A 27,644-nucleotide genomic window follows, 5' to 3' on the forward strand; every position below is an offset into this window, starting at 1 on the left:
AATGAATCTCCACAACTATCGTTTTTTATCGCGACGCAGGCTTCCCTACGTAATTCGATTTTTCATCAAACTCGTCAACTTCCATCGTTCGATACCAAACGCACATGACACGGTATCGTCGTAGAATCGTCGTCGACTTGTTACACGATTATTATCGTACAAAGTAGAGATAAGAATTTCCCATGGTGGTGGTGCGCCCGAAGTCGATACAATTTTTCACTCCTTCTCCTCCGCTCCGCGTATGCATATACGCTGTATGCATAAGCATGAATACACACATGTATGCATACATACATATGCGTTCGCTTTTGCGTTTCACGTGTTACATGCGGCGAACGTAGGAGTTGCACAAGCGCATCGTTGGCGCATTGGACCGTAAAATACGGTCCATCGGGGCTTCGATGCCGTTGCTGGCGAGCCGTTACACGTGACCGTTTAATGATCTCTCATCGTCCAAATATATCCGTCGGGGTCGACGAGTGTCAAGCGTTTCAAGGGAGGGTTAACAACGGGGAAAAGGGGGATCCAGGCCTTCGGCTCGATAGTTAAATATCAGGTCAATTCGGATAAGATCTCTCCGCCTCTCCGAGTTCGTTGTCGACACGCCTTTTTCGAACGTTACAAAAGCCTCGACGAACGACTTTGTTCGATAATTCATTCGATTTTTAATGCGCGGTGAAATCTGTCGTACGCGCGTGCGTTTGAATTTGAAAAATTATTTCTCTCTTCGTTTACCGTCCAATTAAGTCGCGCATACGATCAACTTTATTGTTATATTCTGTGTAATATTTATCCAATTTTATATTGGCAAAATTAAACTCACTCAGCTCAAAGTACGATCTTTCGTATAATATTATCGCAACTGTTGGATTGTTTTTTTATTCGTTTCTTTTTCTGTTTTCAAGTAAGTCACGTAGCCGCGTAAACGTGGACGATTTATTTACATTAAAAAGTTAAATTTAATTAAAAAAAAGTAAACACGAAAACAAAAAGCGATTATGGAAACATGCCTCGTATGACCGAAAAACGTAATTAATTAAAGCGAACGAGAGATAAGGAAAAAAGTTGAATCAAAATTTTGCAGAAATTTTCATACCACGGTACAACGATTTGCTTCTTCTTCTTTTACTGTTTTCGATTGAAGTTTACTCATCGAATCGCAAGAGATTCGATTGTACACCGATTTGATGATACGAGAATTATTTACAATAAGACAAGATACGTATACAGACAGATAGATTTGAAGTAACTAACCGCAATCTGAAACCATAACCTATTCACTGTTGGTAGAAAACGTGGTTACAAGTGTAACACACGTATATCGCGTATCGTATCGGCACAGTATGATTAGATATAACATTACATACATTTTTATTAGGCGATCTCGAAGGCGACGGTTTCGTAGCTAACCAAACCACAATTTAAAAATACAACAAAATTATTTTATCGCTGTATCTCTGTGCAATAAACTCGTACCGACTAGATACCGCTATCCGCAATCATTATAAATATACATGATCAATATGTAACGCATACATATATGTACACGAAACCAAACCACTCGCTATCAAAATTCCACGCTACTTATTCTGTCTGTGTGTGATTATTATATGTAACTTTGTATTCTGCAGTTAAGATATTCATTCCGATGCGATTGACTAGGTCGTGGCCATAATATGCAGTATTTTGCCGTTTCACCTACCGCCGTTAATTCATTTCTATTATTGTTTCCTCCACTTCTTTCGGCTAGCCAGTTTTCTCACGTTTTCTAATATTTTTTTTTCTTTTTTTTCATTCTATCATTTCCTCTTTGCCACAATTTGTAAGAATTTTTTTGATCACAGTTATATTCGAGTATTTATACAGCAAGCTATTAAACGACACTCAATGGTTTTTTCCTATTCTTCTTCTCACATTTTTCTTGTACGTGAAAAAAAATTCGAAAAAAAAAGCTTGAGCAATGCGACAACCCCAAGATTTTTTTTTTCCACTCTTGCTTTCTCCTCCTCCTCTCCATCTGTCATTTTTTCCCTCACGAAGAGAGACTGACTTACAGGCTCTCTTCAAGCTGTGAATTAACTCTGTATATCCAAGACGACAACTTAGTAATGCATTTCGACTCTTTTACCCCGACTTAAACTGTCCCTCGTGTTATTTATACGCATATGTATATATATATATATATATATATATATGTTGGGTCGAACCGTGAAATATTGTATCGACTTCTCCGAGTATAATTTACGAGCATGACAAATTTTTGGGCTTCTCGTTCTGTCGTTAGTTTATCGTACCTGCTTCAGGGGAAAAATCAGAAGTAAAATTTACAAGAAGAACAATGAAACGCGAGGGTCTTTAGCTGTAACGGTTTTCTGATATTGTTTTTATTTCTATTCAATCATGGATATTTTAAATTCTTCATTTTTTTTTTTATCCTTGCCAAACGACAATTGTACCGATCAATGTAGATCGATTGACCCGATCGGACCTAAACTGAGGGTGTAAAATCATGAAACAGGGTAAACAAAACGTGAAAGGAGAAAGAGAGAGAGAGAATTGGAATAATGCGTAACATCGGCTAACACGAATTTTGATTCTAGGTTCCAGATGTCAAATTTTGATTTCTTCCACGTAACTAACAACAGAAAAAGTAATTTCGTTAGATAAAGTTTGCTTTTGTCGAAACCAAGAACGATATTTCGGATTTTAAGAAAATTTACACATTTTCCCAAACATTTATTATAAATAAAAAATCCACTTTTACTCAAAAATTTAAATGCGAAACTGAAGTTTGTTTAACTGTTATTTGTAATAAACATTTGAGAAAATAAGTAATTTTTCTAAAAATCCGAAACATAATTCAGCTTTCTTCGAAAACAATCTTTATCCAATAAAACGATATTTTCTTCTATCAGTAAAATACGTGGATGAAATTAAAATTTCACATCTAGAATCCAGACTCAAAATTCGTGTTGACCCGTGAACTATTCATCGACGTGAAAAAGCAAGCTTTACAAGTAATAAATGAAGATTTCCGTTATAGTAATTCGATGTATAGAATCAAAATTGATTTGTTTAAAAATAAACTCTCGAGAAAAAAAAAAAAAAAATTCTCGTGTAATCGTTCCGATCACGAACAAACGCACTCCGCGTACCGTCTGCAGGCATTTTCGGGCTGCTGCACTGGCTCAAACCACCAAATTTCCTCGTTGTTCGCCCCACCCCCCGCAGACTTTCGTCCTCTCCGTCACTTTCCTATCTCTCTCCGTCCCTCTCCCTCGACTCTATTTCCCTCACACTTGACACTCACCACGCACGCCGGCGCCGTTGGAACGGCATGCACACGCATCTCGAGAGAATCACAAGCGTTTTCTACGGCCAGAAACCCTCCTGCGGGCAGCGCCACTTTGCTTCGTTTCCTCTTTTCCTTTTTCATTTCCATTTTTCTCTACTTCGCTCTTTCTCGTTTTCGCTCTTCTTACAATCATCTCCCTCGCTCGGACGCCTTCCACCATTTCTCACCCTCTCTATCTCGCCCGGCGCGCGCACCCTGACGGACTACTTCTACTTCAACTTCCAGTTCTCCCTCTTTCAGCTCCCCCACCCATCCCCCCCGTTCCCCCCGTTCCCGCCCTGATCAAAAGGCGCCGCGCTTCTTCTAGCTCTGGAAGTTCTGGGCGCATTAGGAGTGACGCAATGTGGTCGCCTGTTTGGTTTTAATGTATGTGACGTATATAAACTACACTCATCCACTTTGCCCTCCCGACATTTTCAGGCCTTCGCGCTATCGCGAAGAAACAAATTAGGCACCCGCTACGCGGACCGATTCAACATTCTTGGAAGAAAGAAAAAAAACAATAAAATTGGAAAAGAAATAAAAATAAAAAAAATAAGTAATACACCTTCGTAGCAGCCGTTAAAACGTCGATTTAGATTTGAAGATTTTCCGAATATCGTTTTCCGTGAACAGTTGCCAGATTTGGGGAAGGAACGCATTCTCAATTTCCACGATTTGGTTATTTTTTGTTCTTTCGTTAGCCATGTTTTCAATATGTAGGCACACGTCGTTCCTTCGGATAGGTTAAAAAGTTCTTATATTTCACACCGTCATTCGCTCGTTCGTTCGTTCGTTCGTTCATTCAGACGTACGTTGTATTTTTTTTCTTGTACACCCAATTAATACATCTACAATGCAGTGATTTTATCAAATTTATCTCAGAGCAGTGGAAAATTTCTAAAATCCAACATGAAAGACAAACGGTTTTGCTTCTATATTGTTTTTTAAAGTTTCGGACAGAAATTAGTTGCTATCCGTTTTTTCTTCGATAGGTATAATTATTCCAATTGCAAACTTGTTTACTTCTCATGCCATTCGAAGTCGGCAATTGTTAAAATTGATTCAGAAGTTTCTTTCTTATTTCTTGATTTGCTTTTTTTTTTTTTTTTTGGTTTTTTTTCTGTCATCTCGTTAAAAAATGTCGATCAAAAAACTATGCAATATTTACAACGCGATCTTGGACGATCGTTCGATCAATGTACAATATCCAAACAAAACGAGCCGAATTATTTTCGAGCTGGACAAAAATGCTCTGAGAATAAGCGAGAAACAGGGTCAATAAAAAAGAATATGGATATCGAAAATGGTCAACTCACTTGCCGAGAGACTCGCGGCGGCGCTGATCGGCTGCCCCTGAGGGTTCGAGGCCTGCCTCCTGGAGGTCGTCGAAAGGCTGCCGTACTGCACGGGCATGTGCTCGCCGGAGGCGGCTGCGGCGGCGGTGGCGTAAGACCAGGAACCGGGCTCGGCCGAGGTCCCCCCGCAACCGGAAACGGGATTGCTTTGCTGCGATGAATAGGGGGGGCTGTAGCTACGGAAGTTCGTCCCGAAGCGCTGGGAGAACGCTGGTAGCGCCTGGTGCGGCACCGTCACCGTGGATTTGCTCGTGCCGTAGTCTTCGGACACCAGCGGCAACCCTCCGGACAAGCCTGGAAATTTATCGCGTAAGCCAACGAGGCGTACATGGATCGTGGGAAGAACGCAATCGAACACGATTGGAGATCGAGCCTTTTTTTCTGCAATTTATTTTGAGACTTCGAGTACAAGGTTGTACGTGACAATTTTGGGGCGAGTTTGAAAAGTTTGCGAAACTTTGATAGAACAAACTTTCGAACGATCGGGAAACCGGATGACTCAAAGTTCCACGATGCAAGGTTCCGATGAAGCACGATTCCGAAAAATAACGTTTCGATAGGGTGAAATTTCGGAAATTAAGACACGTTCCGCTCAATATTGACAAGAACTTTCTCTTTCTGCAATAAATTTCGAGACTTCGGGTATAAATGGTGATGGAAAAATTTCTAACATCGAAGAACTTTAAAGGCGCCAAGATCGGAATTGGCCGCTTTGCGTACAGTCTGGAACAAGTGAACTCTGAATTTTGAATTTCGAAGATCGAATCCAAGGCTGAAAGTTTTCGGAGGAGAGTCGAATTACAGGAGTAATTTCGAGGCTTTCGAGACACGAGGACGAAGTTGGTCGCGTTACTGTAACGATGCGTGTTCAGGAAAAATCGTTACTCCGCACCCTCGTAGAAATGTCCGAAATTTAATAAACCACGATAAACAAAAGATACCGTTATTTTGACAAACCAACTCCTTCAAAACCATTCTAAAATTGTGCAACAATGATGTTTTCAATCGTGTTTCGCTGCGTTAACGTTCCTAACTTCAGCCTCGTGATTTCTCACGGCCTTACCCTGCGATGCCCAGAGTGCCTGAGTCGGGGATGCGAGTTCCGTGGGGCTGGCCGACATGTATGATAAATTGTAGCCGCCTCCACCGCCCCCGCTGTTCATCGAACCGACCCCCGTCATCCCTCGGGCGAACGAGCTGCAAAATATCGAACAAAAAAAAAAAAAAAAAAGAAATTGAAAACGAGTATTAACGAGTATGATGAATATACGAAAGAAAACCATGGGTGAAAACATTTGATGTTCGACAGAGTAACGGGAATTTGTATTACGGTATTGTGTCTGTAATTGGTGCCGAAAATTCACAAATGATTCTTCTTTTTCCGCACTCGCGAAGTAAAATCAATCGGAAAAATTGAAAATCGTCCGACAATGGTGAGATTCTTTTTTACACGCAGGTAAAATCTGGCTGCTACTTTAACATCGATTTTCGATCATTGATCGACAATTCTTCGAGGATCTTCGTGCCGTGCAAGGCTGCGGTAGACGATTTAGTTCAGTTTCGTGATTACGTATTATACACCAGAGAGGCTGCACAGCTAATTAATTATACGTACAACTGCTGGCGACGCCTCTTCTCAAGGGAATATAGAATTCAGTTCAAATGTCTGGCCGCCACCCAGCCTCTGAGTTACAATTATCCAGATGCGTTAACTACCGATCGTGTTTCGAAAATCTATCCCCTTTTTTCGTTGCTGGATAATTATCAACAATATTTCTTAAATTAGTGTCCACGTTCGTTTGGAATGTTCTTGCTCTTCACATTAAGCACAAGATTTTGAGCAAAGAAAAAATTTACGGGATTCTTGGTCAGACCAGAAGTGAGAAAAGAAAAAGAAGCATCGCACTTCGTGGAGGTCCGGTCACGAAACACCGAGAAAATATGTTACGGAAAATACGGAGGGTCCGAACCCTACCGGCTCTCGGTGTAGTAAGTCAAGATAAGGCGAAGAGAGGTTCTCGAAAGATGGGAAACCAAAGAATTCGAAAAAACAATCGCGGTTAACGAATTGCTTCAAAATCCCGTCAATTCCGTGAGGAAGGTGAAAAAAATTAATAAAACAATTACTAACAGCTGGAAAACAAAAAAAAAAAAAACCAACAGCTAAAAATTCGCAGTCTAAACAAGAAATTGGTTGAACAAAAAATAAAAAAAAAATAAAGTTTTAGGTACGAGATTAAATAAATCAGTTTTTGATTTTACACGACGTACACGTTGTCCGGTTTTAAAAAAATATGCTCAAATATATCGAGAACTAAGCAGTAAATTGAAAAATATTTCGGACAGAAGTTGTTGTGTATGAAGGTGAGGTTCATCGGATGAGCATCCGAGTTTTTGGGTCCGGGGCCTACTGCTGAGTCCGTTGAGGCCCAACTTTAATTTTGCAAATGAAACCTCCGATTTTTTATTGCATTTTATTATGTCTCGTTGAAAAGTGAGAGTCTTCGTCTTCGGACAGGCCCAAAACGTTGTTCGAAGATTTCTCGTGAAAAAAGTGGCGATACGTCAATCTTTGCGAAGAAGTTGAAAATAATTGTTCAACATCGAAAAGTGTTTAGGCGCGTGTTTGCATCGTTTTTTAAGCATTGCTAAGCGTTTAAGAACCGAGCTGGCATTAACGTTACCCGACGTACACCGCGGGAAGGCTGCTCGATCGGATAACGCTATTGTTGGCGGTTCTTAAACGCTTAGCAATGCTTAAAAAACGATGCAAACAAGCGCCTAAACACCTCTAAATGCTAAAAAATTCCGTTCATCGTAGATCAGACCTTCTCATTTTTAAATTCCTCGCAAAGATCGACGTATCTATACTTTTTTCACAAGAAAATTTTGAACCACGTTTTGGGCCTGTTCGAAGACGAAAACCAAAAATGACCGAGAGTACAATTCACTCACTTTTCAGTGAGACAAAAAAAAAAAAAAATAGGAGATTCCATTTGAAAAACAAAAGTTGGGCCACAACGGGCCCAGCAGTAGGTCCCAGACCCAAAAATCTCTCTAAGAAAGATTTTTCAATTTAACGCTTAATCCTCGACATATTTGAGCATATTTGAAAAAAAATGGGACACCTTGTTTACGAGATGCAATTTTATCGCGACGGAGATTTGTATCAAGAGGAAGAAATTCCGTATTTTTTCTCTTGCGGAATTTCTGTCCGTTTTCCTCGTTTTTCCGAACTCATTCTTTATCTGCGAGTAGTTTCTTTTACCGCGTCCGAGGCGGATCACCGAGGCGAGACAGGTATTAGGCGGGTGGGCGAGGCTCGATTACGGTTACAGTTAGCCGTCGACGGAGGCTAGCCGAGAGCTAATGGACTTGTCGTGTCTCCCCGAGCATCCCGTATTGTTGTTCCACCAACTTTCCGTTCGTCCGTCCGAGGAAATTCCAGCATGCTCCTCGGGCACGCGCCCGCACCCGGAATCTAAGCCCCGTGGTTCCGGCCCCCAACGAACCACTTCCGGCCGGTCGCCCTACAGGTGGTCTCTCTCTCGTGGCCTACCTGCAACCGGGTACCTGGTTCGCTGCCCTTCGCCGTTACTCGCCGGCTACTTTGCGCCTCGATCGCCGCAAGCTCGATTCGCAGCTACGCAATAAGAAGAGAAAAAAACCAACCGGTCGAATCGAAAACGGTTTTTCTCTGCGCCTGAGAGGTGACGATTTCGTTGTGGATTTTTCATGCGAGAGAAATTGGAAGGACACTGGATTAGTTTTTACCGATCGAAGCGGAATTCACTCCGAAATTGCGAGGATCCGATCTTTGAAGAATCGGTAACTCCTTCGATTGGTGAAAAATCGTTACGTCCTTCGGGACTTGATGTTATCTCGAAGATTTTCATTTTTTCTTTGGGTTTTACTTTCATGATATTTTGCCAAACATTTCCCCGCCGATTTCAACGAACAGATATACCCGATACGCGATAGAATCGGTGATTGCTGCGAAGCGTATCCACGATCTCTACGAAATTTCATTAGTAATAATCCGAAAATTGTCCAAGATTTTCCAGCCCAGATTTATTCGAAATATCGAACCGATTTCTGCCGATTTCAGCCGTCACCGTACGCAATGGAAAAAATTCCAACAGTCGATTTCCAGTTCTCGGTAAAGTCGACGATATCTCGAGTTGAAAAACCTTGTGAAAAATGGCGGGTACCCGCGTTGTCGTTTAAAAAACCCGATGGACTATGAGTGACAGGGAAAGAGTCGAGTCAAAAAGAGAGGAAAAAAATGAGGTAAAACATGCGGCATGTATTTGAAAAAACGGCGTAAATACCCAGAGGTATCCTTGAGCGCGCGTGCTGCACTTTGAGGCACGTACTTAGTGTCCGCGTACGTGCCTCGCGATGAGTGCGAGGAGGCCATTTCGAGTGCGTCGGTGCACGCGCGGCCTCGAGAAGTCTATCTTCGCAAATATGTGTCGTATTCAGGATACGCAACATGTCGCGGAGCCGAAGCACTTTGCTCTTGCAGCTCGCACGGGATTCGTACGTGTGCATCGTTCGGGCTGAACGCGAACGATTTGCGATCGCGTGAAACCGATTTCTCTTTCTTTCTTCTCCCCGATCGTTGCGATTTTCCGCGCGATCGCTTCGTGCTTCACTCGAATTATCGAACTGCAATTCTTTTAGTAATTGTTTTATTTTTTTTTTTTTTTTTTGAATTCGTTTTTCGAATAAAGTATAAAAAGTTAATTTTGCTTACATGCTTTCAAAACGGATGTCACGATTCAATATCGGTACGATTAGCCGTTCGTTGAATCGTTCGTATCGATTTATCGTTGTGATTTAAAATCGACTGCAACGATGTCAAAGTTTACATCTATAAGCTAAATTCTCCCATAAATGTATCTCGAACAATTTACACTTCGGTATATTATAATGCTTGTACAATTATACAATCGATACGGGGACAAAAATTCTGATAAAATTTTCGAGCATTATAACGAAGGAAAATAGACGCAACGCGGAAAATCGTTATTACGGGAAATAAAATTAACAAGTTCCAATCGGTTATCGAATGATTCGTCTGAGAATTATTGTGGGAAATTATTTTTTGTTAAATCGATGATTCGACGAAGACACGGCTCGTCAGCGCAAGTCAGAGACTGCAGCAGATAGCCGGGATCAATTAGCTTAATGCGTTTCTTCGAAAAACAGTAACTATATATTAATATTTATTATAAATCGTTACTTGGTTCTTGCAACCGCGACAGAAACGAGAGATATTTTTTACTGCTCGTTGCCGAACGTTGTGATATAACGCTTGTTCTAAAAAAAAAAAAAAAAAAAAAATTCCCAAATTCCAGGCTGAAGCTTGCAACGCTAACGTAAAGAAACGTTGGGGGGGGATTCGCTGTTTTGCAAGTTTAGAGTGACTTTGAAGCAGTCAAGTTTTGAAAATATGAATATTAGGGTCGTTCATTTTTTAACTTTTTTCTTTCAAAGTGCTACTGAAAAAAAATTGTCGTGAAACCTTGAGGAAGTGGGAAAATATTTCGAGGTTGTTGCCGATTATTGAAATATTTGTTGTTTACTTCAATATTTGTCATAAATTCTACGAGTAGAACCCTAAAAAAAAAAAAAAAATGTAAAAAAAACACAAGCCAGCCTAAACGAATACGTTTTGTGGTGTTACAATTTACCGCACTTCAGAAATTCCCCTAAACACGAAACAGCGATTTTTACGAAAACGTGAATCGTTACGACAACGTTGCTAACTTCACCTCCGTGCAAAAAATTGCGCATCTAAGAGGAATGGGGATAAAAACGGGCGGGATCGTTGGTTCGAGAACCGATCTCGATCCGATATTTGCAGGGCGGTTTGTACGCAACGCCCGTAACAAAAGGCCCAACCGTCGTCGTGCGGGCAATTATTGCAACGTCAGCTCTTCGATAGTTGACGAGATCTCGCGTTTCTTCTCGGAAGCGGCGTGATCCGAGCACACACCAGGCGGTGGATCGCGTTCACGCACCGAGCGATCATGAATGGCACGGCGTCGAGCCCAACACCGCGTGCATTAACGCCCGCGTTAATTATCGCCACGGTACAACGCAGATGCCATTCCGCACCGGTCCAAAGACCGCGAAGCCGACCTATGGATGCATGACTCACTTTAGCCCGGTTTCGAGTTACCGATATTAAGAGCGCGCCGCGATTTCCACCTCGTTTTTCATTCCTCTCTTCGTCGGTTGAATTTATATTTTGTAGGAACGAGCCTGTTTCACTGATTGACGATTTCAGGTTTCCTCGCCGATCGTGGTCGAGTTTTAGGTTAGGTTAAGAGTTTATGCTTGGCCAGGATTTTTCAAAAATCGATTGTTTTTTTTTTCTCCAAATTTCATTTTCGTAATATACGTATACTCAAATACGTCCGCAAAAAATTTCATGTCGATCCGACAAATATTCTTGAAGTTACGCGCAGATTTGCAAAAACGTCCCGGAGCGTTTGAAAAGCACTTTCAAACTTTGAACGCGCTTTTCTCAAAACTATGCTCTCAAAGTCGGTGAGCAAGATTTCTCGAAAACGGCTGAACCGATCAGTATCAAATTTTTACACAAGCCTGATGAATATATTTTTCAGTCCTTGATCGAAGGTTTTTTCTCATCGATAAACATTTTCTATTACAATTAAGGCGTAACTTTTGATGAAGAATCGATTCTTTTTTTATAGTCGCCGTTTTATTAGAAATTAATATTTTGATTTTCCGTCGCTTAAAGACCAGATAATAACTTATATCAATTAAATATTTTTTATTTTTTCATTTCAGACGATCCAGTTCAGAAATATCTTGCTCACCGCGAGACGCCTTTTTTTACAGACGCTCCCGGAGATCGGCTATAGCAGCTTTAAAGATCATTATTTTTACAACTGAAAAGTATCGGAACGAAGTTCAATGCTAACCCAATATGTATATAATTTTTTTACATCAATAAATAGAAATCCCTTCTCATGAAACAATTGTTCAGAAATAGCTTTTTCCGGCATCCTGGCTAGGTATAACCCCGTAAACGATCGCAACTCACTCCTGAAACTCGGGAAATTTACCGCTTTGCAACCCGATGACTTGATTTCCGCGAGATTCAGAGTCGATTTTTCAACCGATTACAAATTTTCAGGTTTCACATCCTTCGTAGTAAGTAAACTGAAAACTCTGTCTAAAAAGAGTATTCGTTTATGCTTCTTTTGTTGGCTTGCTCCGATTATAATTAAAGCTAAAGAGTTTAAGAACGAGAGTTGTATAATTAACTGAATTCCTAATAAGTAAAAAAAGCGTACATTTTACATACCGCCGATAACGTTTCGTTTCTTGTGGCTTGATGTAAAGCTGCTGAGTTTTAGGTTTGGGTTATAACTCACATAATATGCGTATGGGTACGATCTAGTATTATAACCAAGTGTAGAAAAGGAAAAAAAATGGAACGGATGTTGGTAATTAAAATGTGAAAACGCGATAAATAACAAGCTTATACTTCAGGTATACGCGAGAATGACGTGAAACGAAAACGGTGTCGCGGTGAGTTGGGGATTTCGAACTAAAATTAAATCGCGATAAGGGAAATATTATTATTCCGTGTAAAAAAAGTAAAATATAGCAAGATTAAGAAATACTTATACCGTAATTAACTCGTCACAATTAATTAAAAATTGTATAATTGAGTGCTACATTACCCTGGTATCAATCTTCTTTCTTTTCTTTTTTGTTTGTTTGTTCAAGCTTCGAAGAGGTACAAATTTTGCACAAGAATTATAACGGAAGAAAGAAAAAAGAAACCGTGTACGACGAGAAGAGAGAATGAAAATGAAAATAAGAGACTTCTTCGCGTCTCGCAACGAGACAACGATATTGCGACGTCTTACAATTAGCTGCAGTTTTGTGTCGTAAGAGGTTACTGACACTGACGAGAGGGGGGGATTTTTGTTGCAGCTGATGATGACGATCTGATGAAAAGCGCGAAATTCGCGAAATGCAATACGCGTCGCCGTCGCATTCTAGACGGACGACGAACGTCGTTTGTGTAAAAACGCCGAGAGCTTTGCGAGATCCTGCGAATCTCGCGAGTTCGCAGATTCCGTTCGAGGTGCGAGTTATGGGAAGAGAAAATTGGGAAAAATTATTGACGTAAATCGAATCACGTCGCCGCCTACAAATTTATTCTCTCTTTCGTGTAACTCAAACCTACGCGATTCGCGATACGGAAATCCGTAGAAATCTATGGAGGGATTTTATAAAACGATGGTCCCCCTTTTCATTTCTTTTTCTCGTTATTTGTTCGCAGCGTTCTAAAAAAAAATATCCAACCGCCATGCGCAAAACCGGCTTCCCTTCCCTTCCTTCGATCGCGTTCGGCAGGCAGCCGATTGGCCTCAAAGTGATACTATTGTTATTTGTTTGTTAGTAGATAAAGCAGCGGAATATGGTACAAGGTGGTTACACGTACGAATTGGCATGCGTGTATAAATATGTTACGTATAGTTGTGGCCCAATTTTCAGGCTATGAAATTGTTGTGAACGCTGTAAAATCAGCTCTCCTTCGTTTTTCGTCGTGCATTTCTCTCTTTTTTTTTTTTTATTAATCTTTTACACGATAACTCGCAATTAGTTTACAATCTCGGTTTCTTGCATATGCGTTACGGTTGTTATTCCATAAATTATTAGTTGAAAAACAACATATAAATTACGTGGAAAGGGAAGAAAATTGTTGTTTTACGATTGTCTGGTTCAGGGACTTTTCTTCGTTACTATCGCCGGCGGAGCGATTTATACAAGCTAATGTGAAAATTAATTGGCAAAGAACGTAAATGTCGCGAATTCGAAACGGAACGAGAATAAAAAACGACGCTTTTAAGATATCAAATCTGTACTTTATCGAAGATTTTTTCACCATGCAAATCAATCTCTCATAGATCCATGAGTGTTGAATCTCGTTAATCCATCCGTACATTATACCATAATTGATTTGAACTCACGCTGAAAAGCGACGCGACGTTGATCTTCGAGTACAGTAAAGAAAAAATATTACGGATAAATGGAATAATATTTACTGCCATCCGTGGAATGATCGAATCGATATCAGTAGGAGAGTATAAAAATTGATAAGCTGCCATGAAGTCGGGCTGGTAAGTCACAGGGCTTGTGGTGACCAAGTGGGGGGAAGAAAAGGAGAAGAAAAAAATTATACACCTCTTCAAGCTCAACGTATTTCTCCCTTTTCCGCTCGATTATTTGCTCACTCGTTACGTATGGTTTACATTTTGTCATTATATGTGTGTCTGTACGTATACACGCACTCGCTTCAGGTCTCAAATCTTGGACAAAGATATCGTCCGCATATACGGAAGATATAGAGGCATAAACGAGGCTAAGAAATGGAATAAAAAAATGTTAAAAAAAACGAAAGAAACGGAAACAGGGGAACCCGCGGAGGGAGTACGACATTTTTTGAATTATTTGTCCCTCTCGTTTTACTCGCATTTCTTCCTTCGTCAAATAAATATCTCTCGGCAAGCACGCAGTGTCGCGTCTATTTCACATCGTGTATGCACAGATTATGTCATATATATATGCACGAGGGGGCGAGGCGGGATTTTCAAAATGTTAATATTTGACCACCGTCGCCACCGATGAATAAGGAGATATAGAAGAGAAATCGTCGCCGTTTGTCCGCTCGCAAGGACCGTGTATAAAGCCGCCGGAGGAATCGAAGCTACGGCGAGTTGCGGGAAGGTCCGAATTTCTCAATATTTTTACGTTTCGCACTATTTTCTCGCGCGAATCATTTTTAATTTTCACGTTGATTACAGGAGATCGAAAAAAAAAAATAAGGTACGAATTGAAATTGTCAAACTCGAAACTTGTTTGCCGACTTTTTCGCCGATACTTAAAACAAATAGAAAGATTTTGACAAATATTATATATACTTATACGTATATGTGAGTAATTGATATAAGAGAGATGTTTGATTAAGCGTGCAGTGTACGTATTATGGTAAACAGCATTGTTTTTGCGTATTAAGTGCCTCAAATAGAATAACCAAGCTGCCTGATATGCGAGACAGTAAGTTAAACTATTACCACAATCATTGTAGAGTACTTAGAATAGTAGAATTTAACAAAACGAAAATGTGTTTGTATTTAAAAAAAAAACACTCACTGCATGCTGATTATCTTCTTTCCCCAAAAGTCAGTCGTCAATTCTTCAAGATCTTCTCTTCTGACAGTCACTTATCTGAATTTTTTCGATTATACGTGCTCGATATTTAATTACAAGAATACAGTTTATCTGTTTTTTTGTTTGTTTCCTTTTTTTACAATGCAATCCCGACTCGCGTGCAGTTACGAAGTTGGAGCGAAAAAAAAGAAAGAAAGAAAGAAAGAAAAAGAGTGCGAGAGAGAGAGAGAGAGAGATGAAAAGAAATTATATAGATTAGGAGAAATTCAGAGACAGATGGAATGGAGAGGAGGGGAAAAAATGATTAAGAAGAGTGGGAGAAAGTTTGATTCGGCGATGAAAAAAAGAGATGGGTTTGTAAAACGGAGTGGTAATAAATGAAGAGAGAGAGAGAGATAGAGAGAAAGAGAAATACGGGGATAAAAAATCGATCCGCGAAAGTGACAAAAGTCTCGAGTCGAGCCCGTATCTGTCACCGGGCAAACAAGAACTAAGAAGACACGCGCTCAACTCCAGCACGGCTTGGCCCCGAGGCCCTCGAAGGTGGACGACGTCTCGCTCCCCTCCAAAATACCCGGCAGCCCCCACCAAAGTCGGAGAACCCGCGGCATTCGGCCGACGACGTCATACGACACCCTCGGCTCACGGCGAAGCTCCGAGCGATCGGTTCGAGCCTCGATCACGTCGAAAGCTGCGCGAAAATAATTGGCGAGATGAAACCGAAGGGTTGGACGAGTCGCTTTGAACCTCGACGCTTCAATCTTGCGGAAAAGCGTGCGTTTCGGGGAAAAAAATTAAAGTTTTGCGCGTCGTTTATCACGCGCTAATTCGAATATCAATCTCGTTGCGTTTCTATTTCGACGATTCATACGGACGTTGAAAACTTTCGAGATGAAAGCTCCTTACAAGCTTTTCGCACCAGCGAATCTCATCGTGAATAAAATAACAGGCAGTCCGCGGAATTTACTCGGGCATTTATGAATCGTTGATCGTCGACAGGTGATAGATAATACATTGTTTGTCAATTTTGACAAGCAATAAAATTGACCTCCGATCGTCGGGAAACTGGTAAAAATCCGATGCCGGAACGCATGTGCCGAAAACGATATTCCGCATCGCGGGTTTGGGTCGATGTTTTCTCTCCTCGGTGATATTTTGCAACGATTCGAACGCGAGAACGACAACAAGTGATGAAAATGAAAACGAGAAGGAGAAAAGATAACATCGAGACTCGCACGTACGTTCAAATTCACTGTCACCGCCGACGCAGACCCGCAGTTTCGCCAAACTGAGAAGCAAGCAAAATTCGGCAACCAAAACGAGGCGCGCGTGTGCAAGACTGATCGTGTTTGAGATACAGGCATGCAATTACCGCGCGTAACGTGTAAGCATATAACGAATATATCCCCGAGCGATCGATCGCGGTCGTTAAAATAATAAATTACGTAGACTCGGGAGGATTTCGGGTCGACGATCGATCGCCGGATCGAAACATTTATGTAACAGACGAGGTTGTGTAAAGCGTTTTACGAAAAAATACAGACTAGTCCACTTTGAACAAGCCTTAACCGATATTATAGATCACGAATCGATCACCGATTATTGTCGAATTCATTTTATCCGCTTGACTCTCCTCGTCGCGCTTTTCGTTCGACCCGATTTTTCTTTCTACCGTAAAACTCTGCGCGGGTGTCGCGGTTTGTTTGCAAAATACTACCTGAAATGTTGTTCAATTCGAGCACCGACACGTGCACAGCGTCGATCCGTGATAGTTCGGTGAACCGTGGAAACGCAACGATTTCGAAATCGCGCAAACGATCGTCGGCGATGCTGCTCACCGGGCAAAACATAACAGCGATTATTGTTTGCTTGTTTTTTTTTTTTTGTTTTTTAATATCGTTATGCGTGCACACAATTTTGCCATCTGTTTCTACGAATCCACGCGCGTCGTTGTTTGCCACTTCTTTCTTTCTCCCTTTCATTTCCATTATTTCCTTCTTTGTCTCTGAGCATCGGACGAAATCGGATGAGGATCGATCGAGGATCGAGATCGAATTTCGAACATTGAGTACGAAGATTGAAATATTTCATCGCGTATGCTGCAGAGAAGATGCGTTATCGGTCGGTACGATCTGCACTGCAGCGCAGTTCTTCTGCATCAGTGATTCACCCGACGACAATTTGTTATGTTATATACATATATATATATATATATGTACCACGTGAATGCGTGCGGCATGTACGTGTTTTATGTGCATATATATATATATGTGTGTGTGTGTGTATACATTGCCGCCGGAAACGATCCGCCATTACTTTCCTGACACGTGATGACTCTCGATTAACATTATACTGATTCCACTCGCTGATACATTGCTCGCTTTCATGGAAACTTACCAAAGATCTAAATGTCGCAAGAAAAATGAGTATTTTTCCAACCGATTTTTTCATAAAACCTGGTATCGGATCTACTTTCAAGCGCAAACGAGCTTTATTTTCAATCACTGTTTATTCATCTTATAATTACGAATTGATAAGAGGAGAAAGATCATGCTGTAGCGAGAAACGTAAAAATGTGTCTAAATAATGGTTTGAATGTTGTTACAAATGTTGCTTTGAAAAAAAAAAAAAGAAACAAATACCTAACGATAAAGAAAAGTAAATACCTACAATGAGCTTTCGTAAAATCTGGGATCCGATCTACTTTGAAGCGTTGAACAGCTTCAATTTCCATCACTGTACATTAATTTTATAATTACGAAAGATGATCCTATCGCGAGAAAAGTAAAAGTTCGTTTAAAAAATCGTCTAAATCGTGGTGTAAATTTTGCCAAGAACCTAGAGGTATAGACGACGCCCGGGTTTTGTACCAGCGATTTTCTTAAGGCCGCGGTGTTAGCATAGGTCCTCAGCTCGTTGTTACTGCGATGGATTTTTGGGGAGTTGGAAGACGTGGCCAGGCAAAGATTACGCATATACAGAGCCGGCCTGCCCTCTGGCCTTTTGCCGGTCCCCAAACGCTGGGGAGGATCAAGCCGTGTGTATATACACTTCGGAACCTAAGCTAACGAGCAAATATTTTTCGCGTTTAAGTCCCGCTGCAGTCCGAGGTCCCAACGGGCCTGAAAGAATACATGTCTCTTTTTGCATCTTGGGCCTGAAGAACTTCGTCACCCGAACCGGAGAGTTTTTTTTAAAACTTTGCAGCCTTTTTTTCTCTACATCATCTAGATATGTTTCAAATTCTTTTTCTCTCTGCAGCAATTTTATTACGGAACTGCGGAGTTTCTTTACCCAAATACGAAGAAGAGAACGATGAGAAGAAATTTTCACTGGTGTATTGTTCGCTAATTCACTAAACTTTTGCGGGTCTTTGGAAAAGAAGAAAAATCTAGATTTCGATTGCGAATAAATGGAATATCTTTCCTGTAACTAAACCTGAATGTGGTGGAAATTTAAATACTGTTACGAAGAGAAAAACAAAAAAAAAAAAAAAAAACAAAACAAACCGGGTACAACCGCATGAACCGACCGAGCGATAATTCGAAATAGAACTGAACGTAAATCCTGATGTCACAGAGGGTGAAAACCCGTGAGGTGAGCGATAAATGACGAGATAAGCTCGGTGGAATCAAATCATCTTTCCAAACCACAATCAGCCTCATAACCACACAGAACGAAGAGATAAGGTGACGTTCTCGACGTATAAATGTTAGATCAAGTCAAGTTTGAGGTTGTATTACCTCTAATCGAATCGATAAGAAATTAGAGTGAAAATTCATTATTGTACGGGAAAAGAGAATTTTGATTTCAGATCATTTAGCAGAGGTGATGCTTGAATTTGAAAAACTATCAATTAACTACATTTAGGGACAAAAACAATTATTGTTCAAATTTCATGGACATCTTAGAAAGCCCGTTGGCGAGTAAATCAAATCCGAATTTACGGTTGTAATCAAAGAAAATTCTACTCTTCTAACGATTCCTCTTATTTTCACTACTTGATTGAAAAAGTTTTAGAAATTTTGTCGGACGCTTTTACGGTGGGATTAAAATCCCACTGTCTACACCCGATCTAGTTTATTGTAGCAATTTCGACGTCTTGTTTCGATTATCGATTATATAATAATAATCAATCGTATTTGACCGTAACTAGTTGACATTAATTCCCACTTTTTATTAACCGGTAAATACTTGCTCGATAAAAATAGATTGAAGTTTTTCATTCTAGTTGACAAACAGGTTTGACGACTGAATAATTAAAAAACGTAAAACACTGGGTGAGAAGAAACTAAAACAAAAAAATTCCACGAGTCAGATCGGTGATACGTCAAAGCCACTGTAAGGATATCCAATACCTATAAAACTTCGTTTTTCAAATAAAGCGAGACTATTAGAACACTGTTTCTATCAACCTAATCGGGAATAAGTTTTCCCCGGGAATGAGACGAGAAGTTTTTCGAATTTGGTTACTTGCCAAACGCGCATATTCGAAGCATTAGATCACCAATCTCCGGGGCTAAGAACCAACCGACCCGCCAAATTGGTGTTCGTTACGGCACGACATCATTGTTCACGGAATCCAACCGGGCACTTTTTCCTTTCACAAACCGAATACCGCAAAAGGACACTAAATACCGTCGATAAAACTAACCTGGACAGAGGTCCTCCGGGTGAGTGAGGAGTCGGTGGTCCCTGATCGTGGTCCTGATGGTGATGCGGCGTCGAGTTTGGATGGTGGGCGTACATGTTCTCGATGTATAGCTGATCGGCGACGCGGTCCGAGTCCTGGAGGCCGTGGGCCTGGGTCGACGGTGGTTGCATCGCGGTCAGATGGGTGAAGGACTGCAGCCGGGCCTGGTCCTGGGAGGGCGAGTAATCTCCCGCATCCTGGGAGGGGTGCCGGTGAGGAGAGAGGCCCGGGTCTTCCCGAGGGCTGCGGCTGGACCCGGGGGAGCTGCCGGTTCGGACCGGCGGCGAGGCGCCGGCGCGTATCTGGTGGAGGTAGGCCTCCTCGGGGAGGACGCCGTCGAGGTGGTTGTGGCCCCCGCCCCCCGGGAGGTGGGTAAACATCAGGGCCCCGATGCCGGCCTCGCGAGCCCCGACCTGACGCATCGCCGCGGCTATACCGCTGACCCGGTGCTCCTCCTCCTCCTCGGCCTCCTGGTGCTGCTGCTGTTGCTGGTGGTGGTGGTGGTGATGGTGGTGGTGGTGGTGCGGGTGTCGGTGATCGCCGAGGTGCGACTGCTGCTGCTGCTGCTGCTGGTGCTGGTGCTGTTGGTGGTGCTGCTGGTGCTGGTGATGGTGCTGCTCCGTCGGCGAGAGAGCCTCCGTCGCGTACCGATGCATCGTCGAGTGCGGCATGTGACTGTGACCATGCTGGCCCTCCGAGTCCACCGAGACCTCCTCGCCCGCTAGGCTATCCCCACCACCCTCCCCCGTCGACGGGGCCGCTTCTCCCCCCCCGAGAACCACGAAACGCTCATCGCTCCCTCGCTCCGACGGATGGGGATGCACCCGGTTATCCTCGTCGTACTCCGGCGATCCCTCCTCGCCGAGGTAACCCCTTCAACATTTGCAAAGGTCATAAAATCCCGGCAATTACATGGAACAAGGCTCGAGAGTCCTGGGAGTAGGTGTTTTGGTACGATTGTAACCGCGACGAGACTCGTATGTTGCGGGCATTTTCATGCTTAAACAATGCCGGGGGTAGCCGTTCTTGACAATCCGATCTTACGGACTCCGTATCGTGGATACGACGGAACGGGAATAGTCGGAATAATGGAACCGAGTAGGCACAGAAGTAACTCGAAATTACTCCAACGTCACGGAGTAAGCAATTCACAAAGTGCAAGGGTCAAGAATTTTGTGCTGCAATACGACGACTGACCCGAGGCTACGTCAAGTTTGCGCGATATCTCCAACCTTCATCATCGAGGCCATTAGTCACCTTATAACACTTGAATTTCACCACCAAATTGTCAGCGCATCGTTCGTCTTCCAGCGCTCTCAAAGTTCTTTCAAGCCACTTGAGAGTTTCACCATTTTTAGGCACCGAACAGAGTTATTTAAACCCCGGTTGATCCAAACCCTGAGCTCTTACTTTTACTTCGAATTTTCAGCTGGAATCCGTACCGCGCTATCCGCGTTGAAGAAAAACGTGCGGCCAACTAAACCGAATTGATTCTTTCAATGAGGACGTGATCGAGTCGATGATCGACACTTGGAACGCGGATTGGTATTACCACATTGCCTGCAGGTGAAGCGGCTTGACTGTGAGTATTTTTCAAAAATTAGCCCTATGAAAGTGACGGTGAAAAACGGTTTAAAAAAAAGAACAGTCAAGAAGTCACCAAGGCAATGTCGCTGATCGTTTCAGCGCCTAATAATAATTACTCAATACGTATATCTGGCTACTTCTTATTGCCACCCTCAAGTGGGCACTCCAATGAAATGCGTGTCTGCACTCGAGAAACGGTGATATAAACGTGACACGAGCTCGATATTCCGTCCGAAGATTTGGTGAATGTTCCCGAGGAATAACGGATCCGGGAGTGACGTATGAAACAGGAACGAAGAGGATGACGTGCCTTCGGCCGACCGTCCGAAAGGTATTACGGGAAAACTACGAGGGGTAAGATTCGGTCCGTGATCCCACGGGCAACGGATCGGATTAAACGGCACTCACCCGAGCTGGTGGAGGGTGTAGCTCGTCCCGTGCTCCTCGTCCTGATCAACGACTCTCCCTGGGAGACCAGCTGCGGCACCGCCGGCGCCATTTTCGAGTCGTCGGTGTCCCGCCTCCAGCACGCCCACGCCGTCCCCACCGTCGTTCGCCGACGGGAAACGCAGCTGGTGCCGACGCCGAGGAGCCGCTGCAGCCGCCGTCGACGACGAGGACGACGAGGAGTCCGGCTCTCCGTTGACGAGTTCCATAGGATGATCGGAGGAATCGGCTCCGGAGAATTCCGTCGGAACGATGATCTGGTTATACTCCATCATGGCTGAAATCAAACGAACCGGGTCGAAATTTAGCGCCTAAAGTTAAAGACAGGAGAGTGGGTTCTATTTCAGTGCAGTGTCAGACTTGGACGCTAAAAATTACCGAAACTTCCCAATTTACCGAGCTTAGACTGAAAGTAGGGTATCTTTGGAACCTACTTTAACCCTCCAGAGGTTGGGTTAAACCTCATTGCTCGAAACCCTCATTCGACGCTCAAAATCCTACCTCGCTGATAAAGTTCCGTCGATTGAATATGATTGAAATACAAGAAATACGATTAAAACGTACGAAATCAAATTAAAATCCCAATAAACAGGAATTGGTTTACACATGCGTCCAATCGTATTTTCTCTATATTGAATCGGTTGAAAGGGTTTCTATATTCGTGAGAACGTTGAATAAATACAGTTGAAATGCAATGCTTAATTTTCAAATGTTGCCGAAACTCATCAAAATTATGTCGAAGTAGCTTAAATGTCGCTTTAATAACATATCTATAACGTCAAAATAGGTTGAATCGTCAACCGAGAGCGTGAAAGTAGAGTTTAATCTTAAATTTTTAGGAGTTGGAAGGTCAATGCAGGATTTCCAGGTTCAATTTCCTTCAAAGTAGGTTCATACGAAGCTTGGTAGGGCAAAATGCAGGCGCCAAATTTCGACGTGCCCGGTTTTTGGCCATCGCTACCCAGCGATTAGCGCGCGCAGTCGAAGGTGACGGGCGGACACTGATAACCGAAACGCAGCGACGCTTGATTTTTTTTTCATTACTTCAATTTCGCTTCATTTCATTGTAACCGGCGGGGCTCAATGTACGTTCGTAAGTATACGTCTACATGGATGTACGTACAAGGTCTAAGTTCACCACGAACAGTGACTCTAGTACTGATATAAACTTTTCGACGACCTTCATGCGCCTCATGTCGTGTACCAATCCCAAATACTCTTATCGCGGACGGTTATAACGACCGACCCAACGAAAATCGTAGATTCGTAAAGGAATCCTACCATCCCACCATTACGAATCGCGTCGTAAAGGACTTGGCCAAGAGTCCAGCTGCACTCGCCGAGATCACGTATTGTCAATGCGGTCGGATGCTTTTAAAAAAACTATCCAAGGATGTATGCAGATTCCACCATCATCTGATATCTACGATATTCGCTAAGAAGTATAGAAATCGCATTTCAGAAATCACCGACGCTGTAGGTCGCGTAATTCAATGACCGCAGTCTCTGTAAATCCTCGGGAAAGAAGCTTTTCGCCAGAACGAGTGCCGCGAACTTGAGTGAAGTTACTTTGCGCGTAAACTTTGGGATGAGAACCCGGTCTTCCTTCTTCCTTGAATACCTGCAATCATCGAAATGGTCCTTTCGTCCCGATCGTAGACGATTCGACCACCGGTCACGTTTCGATGACCGCGTCCCTCCAACTCCTCGGGAAAGAAGTTTGTTCCGAAAACGAGTGCCTTGAATTTCTGTGAAATTACTTCGCGTGTAAGCTTTGGCATCAGAATCCTGTCTTCCTCTTTTCCCGATACCTTTCGTCCGAATCGGCAAAGTCGGGTGTGAAACGCTCCGTTATACGCGGCACTGCGTCTCGCGGTGCACGCGGTTCGCTACCCCAAAGCCCCCAAGAGCACTGTTGCTATCCAGTACGATACAAAAATAGCCTTATCTTCTTTCACCGCGTTTGTACACGGCGTGCATGTACACAATTTGGTGTCTCTGTGTGTGCGGGAGAGAGAGAGAGAGAGAGAGAGACACGCCACGTACACACTCTCAGCTCTACAGACGAAGCGAGTCTCTGCGTGCAGGCCTTTTCGGTGTGCGTGCACTACGAGTTTTGTGCGTGAGCTGGCTTCTCTCTCTCTCTCTCTCTCTCTCTCTCTCTCTCTCTCTCTCTCTCTCTCTCTCTCTCTCTCTCTCTCTTTGTTTCAATATTTCTTTTTCTCTCCGATGATAAAAATATTACTCTTAATTGGTATAATATTCTCCGTTCCCTTCCTCCTCCACCCCTCGATCAGTCTGACCGCGAGCAATTTATTTATGTAGCTTTTTCACCCGATCGTTACTTTCTTTTTGCTTTCTTTTCTCCTCGGTTAGCTCGGCTTCTAATTTTCCATCGAGTTGCTCGTTTAAATTATTCTTGAATATTTTATTCTAGAATCGTCGAACTTGTCACTAATGTTTCGTTGAAAACTATTCACGGCACGCAATGCTTCTTGCGCAGTCTGTGAAGTTATGGAAAATCCTGACGAATTGATCCCTAAGAAATTTATCTCGAGTGTTTTTATTTTCTTTTTTTATCATCCTTTGATTTTTCGCAAATTAACCAAACTATGGAAACAAAAATGCACGAGCGAATCGTCGAACAAGTGCCAAGAAAATAAAATGGATCGAAAAATAGAGTGAAATTCGTTCGCATCAAAGTACAAATAATAATTTCTTTTTTGGTATATATATATATATGTATACATGTGTAGTCGTCGAGACGATTTAATTAGCGTAGATGTTGATTAATCGCGGCGTTGATTTTGAGCCAGTGAAAGGGGGAATGAAAAAATAAGATGAGCAATAATAAGGAGGAGAATCGGATGCAGCAGGCAATGCAAGCACTGCGGTATCGTCGAGAATATTGTTAACATTGATCTGACATTGTTGACGTTACCTAATCAATTTGGTAAGGTCAGGTTCTCTCGCGTCTCGCGAAGCGCGATTTATCTCCGCGCATTTGATATTCTGCCAACCGTACTTGCGGAGGGGCGATATTGCATTACAACCCGTATCGTTAATTGTGCGGAGACTTGACGAAGGAGGACGAGTTAAGAAAACACATTTTGTTTTTCCCACATCGCGATGAAATTACAATTACGTGACCCGTCGCACATTTTGCGAAATGTATTTCTTGCTGACTCGAGGTTATTAATTACCCTCTTTGCACGTATAATTATACTATCGAGGCCGAAACAAACACGGCCATATTCTCCGTAACAATTTTTGCACTGTAATATTATTTTTCATCAACCAGCTCCTCAGCACCGCCCACTCTGGTTATTTTGCAATAATTGCTGGTAAATTGAGATCGTGGCGTAAAATAACCGAGAAATGGAGAAAACTGTTTGCCGTTTGAAAATTGAAGATGTTTTGAAGGAAAAGGGAATGAGAGAGAGAGAGAGAGAGAGGGAGCGAAAGGGGAGAAGGTCGTATTAAGCCGCGTCTTATCGCACGCATATAAATTTCAAGTATGGATACGCACGAGTAATAATAAAATAAGGTAGCTGATGCGGCAATTTCTCTCCGATTAGTCCGGAGATTGCAAAGACTGATCGATATCGTCGCGCAAGATTTATTAAACGCCAATATATGCGAATATTTTTTTACCGCACCTAGGCATGCGAATTGGCGAAGAAAAAAAATTTCGCTCCGTTACGAATCGCGCGTCTCAAGAGTGGGATACAGAAATTCGAATTTACTCTGTATCGTCCGTACAAATACATACAGATACATACACGTACGACACACACGGTCAATAACACGCATACGCGCACAATTTTTGCAACGACCCGAACAGCCGTTTGCGTCACTCGTGTCAAAGGGTATAACATACATAATATGTAATGTATCATTGCCGCGTCCGAGATGCTTGGTGAGAATATAAAATTGGCGTTGAAGAACGACAAGGAAAACACTAGAAAAATACAAAGAAGGGAGAAAAACAATCTTTAATTAGCAACGTCATACTTTCTATATGCTGCATAGCGGATAAATATTTCCACGAAAGTGTGTATAATTATTATAATAAATGTTCCGTCCATCGATTATAATATATTAACGATATTTATACACGTATGCGTGTGTATGTATACGTACGTCGTTGTTCAAAGTTACGAAAGATCGACGATTTCAACACAATAACTACTCGAGGGAAACGTCTGCGCAGGTTTATGGTTAGCCTGAAAGGAGTTAAACCGCGCCTGCGTGCCATACGGACGCAAACGCATGTAATACAGTTGTAAAATATGGTGTGTGTATAGAGACGTTGAGGAACGGAAGAGGTTTTGTTCGCACGGTTCAAAGGTCCCCGCCCCACCCAACCCCCTGTCCTCGGTTCCCTGCCCCCTCGTTATCTCCCCGTTTATAACCAACAAAAACTCCCTCTGTCATCCATGACCAGCAGTAAGCTAATATAATACCGATAAACCGTGTCTACATGCATCTGATTTCAAGGAGTCTCAATGATCTCCTTTATCTCCGGCGAGTCGAGCATCGTTCGCGTTAAGATCGTCGACGCAGCTCGTAACGACTTCCCGGACTCGTAATTTCAGCCTGCTGGAATTCATCGATTGCTCTTCGAGAAAACGATCGTCGTGCAGATTTTTTCATCATCCGAGATCGGTGTAACAGAGCACACCGTATCCCGAGCGTTGAGTCTGCTCTAAAATGCGAATGTTGGGGATTCTAAACACGACCAGGCCGTGTTGTGGCTTACAAACTGCAGCTATAACCATGACTGAGGCGGTTTTGCGATCGAGCACAGTCTGTTCATTGTGTGCGCACTGCAGCGCAGTGGTGAACGTGTATCGCGGTAAACCAGTTGACACACATCGTCGTCGAGCGATGTGGATGCACAGAGTCGGTGCAGGATGGAGGCGGCCAGGTTATGCCTGTTTCCGATAAGACTCGGAGGCCAGCCAGGTGTTCGCCAGACGAGCGAGGAATCGCATCGCGCGTGGCCACCTCCGCAAGCCGGCCGTGATCCAGGAGAAGTCCATCCCCCTCTCTCTCTCTCCCTCTCCTCGTCAAATCGTCTTTTCTCTATTCCCGGTAATCAAACGGTGCACCAAAATTAACCCTCCGTTGGCCATGTGCTTTTTTCTACACACCTTTGGCCAACGTATACGAATTCGTCGACAACCGTTTTTCATCCACTTAAATATTCAGCGATATAATGATGAAAAATTAATCAAGAGCGAGAAATCGAGTCGCGCGACCGTTCGGCGGAAGGTCAGACTGGACGAATTAGTATATACGTCGGCCAACGGAGGGTTAATTAACACGGATTTCTGCGAAGCCGGTGGTGGGAAGATTGCGCGGTAAGTCAAACTCGACTATCGCGGTGTGTAATCGGCGGGGTGACAGCGGCTACGACGATACCTGCTCCCGAATAAATCGCTGTTGGATATCGCTTGGCCGGTTTATAAACGAGACGCGTATCTCCGCGTTATACGTTACACTACGGTTACGCAGAGGCTGGCTATGATAGCTTTGGAGTAGAAATAGTGATAGCGCAATCGCGCAGTCCATTCATCCCGAGGAGCTTGAGGCGTCGAGGCGAACGACGATAGCCGCTAATCTGCGCTCGGGCCATTCGAGTGTCCCACTGGCCGTGTGCCTTTTCGCATTTCGCGGAGAGACTGTGAATGAGAACGGAACGATGAGACAGGTCGTCGGGAGGTGAGAGGACCCGAAGCCGCGAAGAAGCGCGACGGACCGCAGGGAACATCTCGCGGTGATAACCGGGATAGAGAAGCGATACAAGGACGGATAAGAGCGGCGATGCGATAGGAGCTTGGACGGCACGCGACCGCGATACGAGCTGCCACAATGTGCCGCGTTACACGCGATATCTGCATATTACCCTGCGTGTGTACGAACCATCCTCGTGTGTACGAATAAACCAACGACTCGAGGAGTTATCGTCTCCGACGTCGAGAGGCTGCTTCTT

General features: G+C 43.0%; 1 protein-coding gene across 1 annotated transcript in view; it reads right to left on the reverse strand.

Moving 5' to 3' along the window:
- Window positions 1–27,644, reverse strand: part of LOC107222964 (box A-binding factor) — a 60,075-nt gene that overhangs the window by 10,897 nt on the left and 21,534 nt on the right. The window contains exons 2-5 of the mRNA XM_046734762.1: window positions 21,608–21,923; window positions 19,574–20,485; window positions 5,756–5,889; window positions 4,654–4,986 (exon numbers count right to left, since the gene is read on the reverse strand). Coding sequence (XP_046590718.1) covers window positions 4,654–4,986; window positions 5,756–5,889; window positions 19,574–20,485; window positions 21,608–21,923 — 1,695 coding nt within the window. The remainder of the gene's footprint in view (window positions 1–4,653; window positions 4,987–5,755; window positions 5,890–19,573; window positions 20,486–21,607; window positions 21,924–27,644) is intronic.

The sequence above is a fragment of the Neodiprion lecontei genome, chromosome 3, assembly GCF_021901455.1.
Source record: "Neodiprion lecontei isolate iyNeoLeco1 chromosome 3, iyNeoLeco1.1, whole genome shotgun sequence".
Classification (NCBI taxonomy): Eukaryota; Metazoa; Arthropoda; class Insecta; order Hymenoptera; family Diprionidae; genus Neodiprion; species Neodiprion lecontei.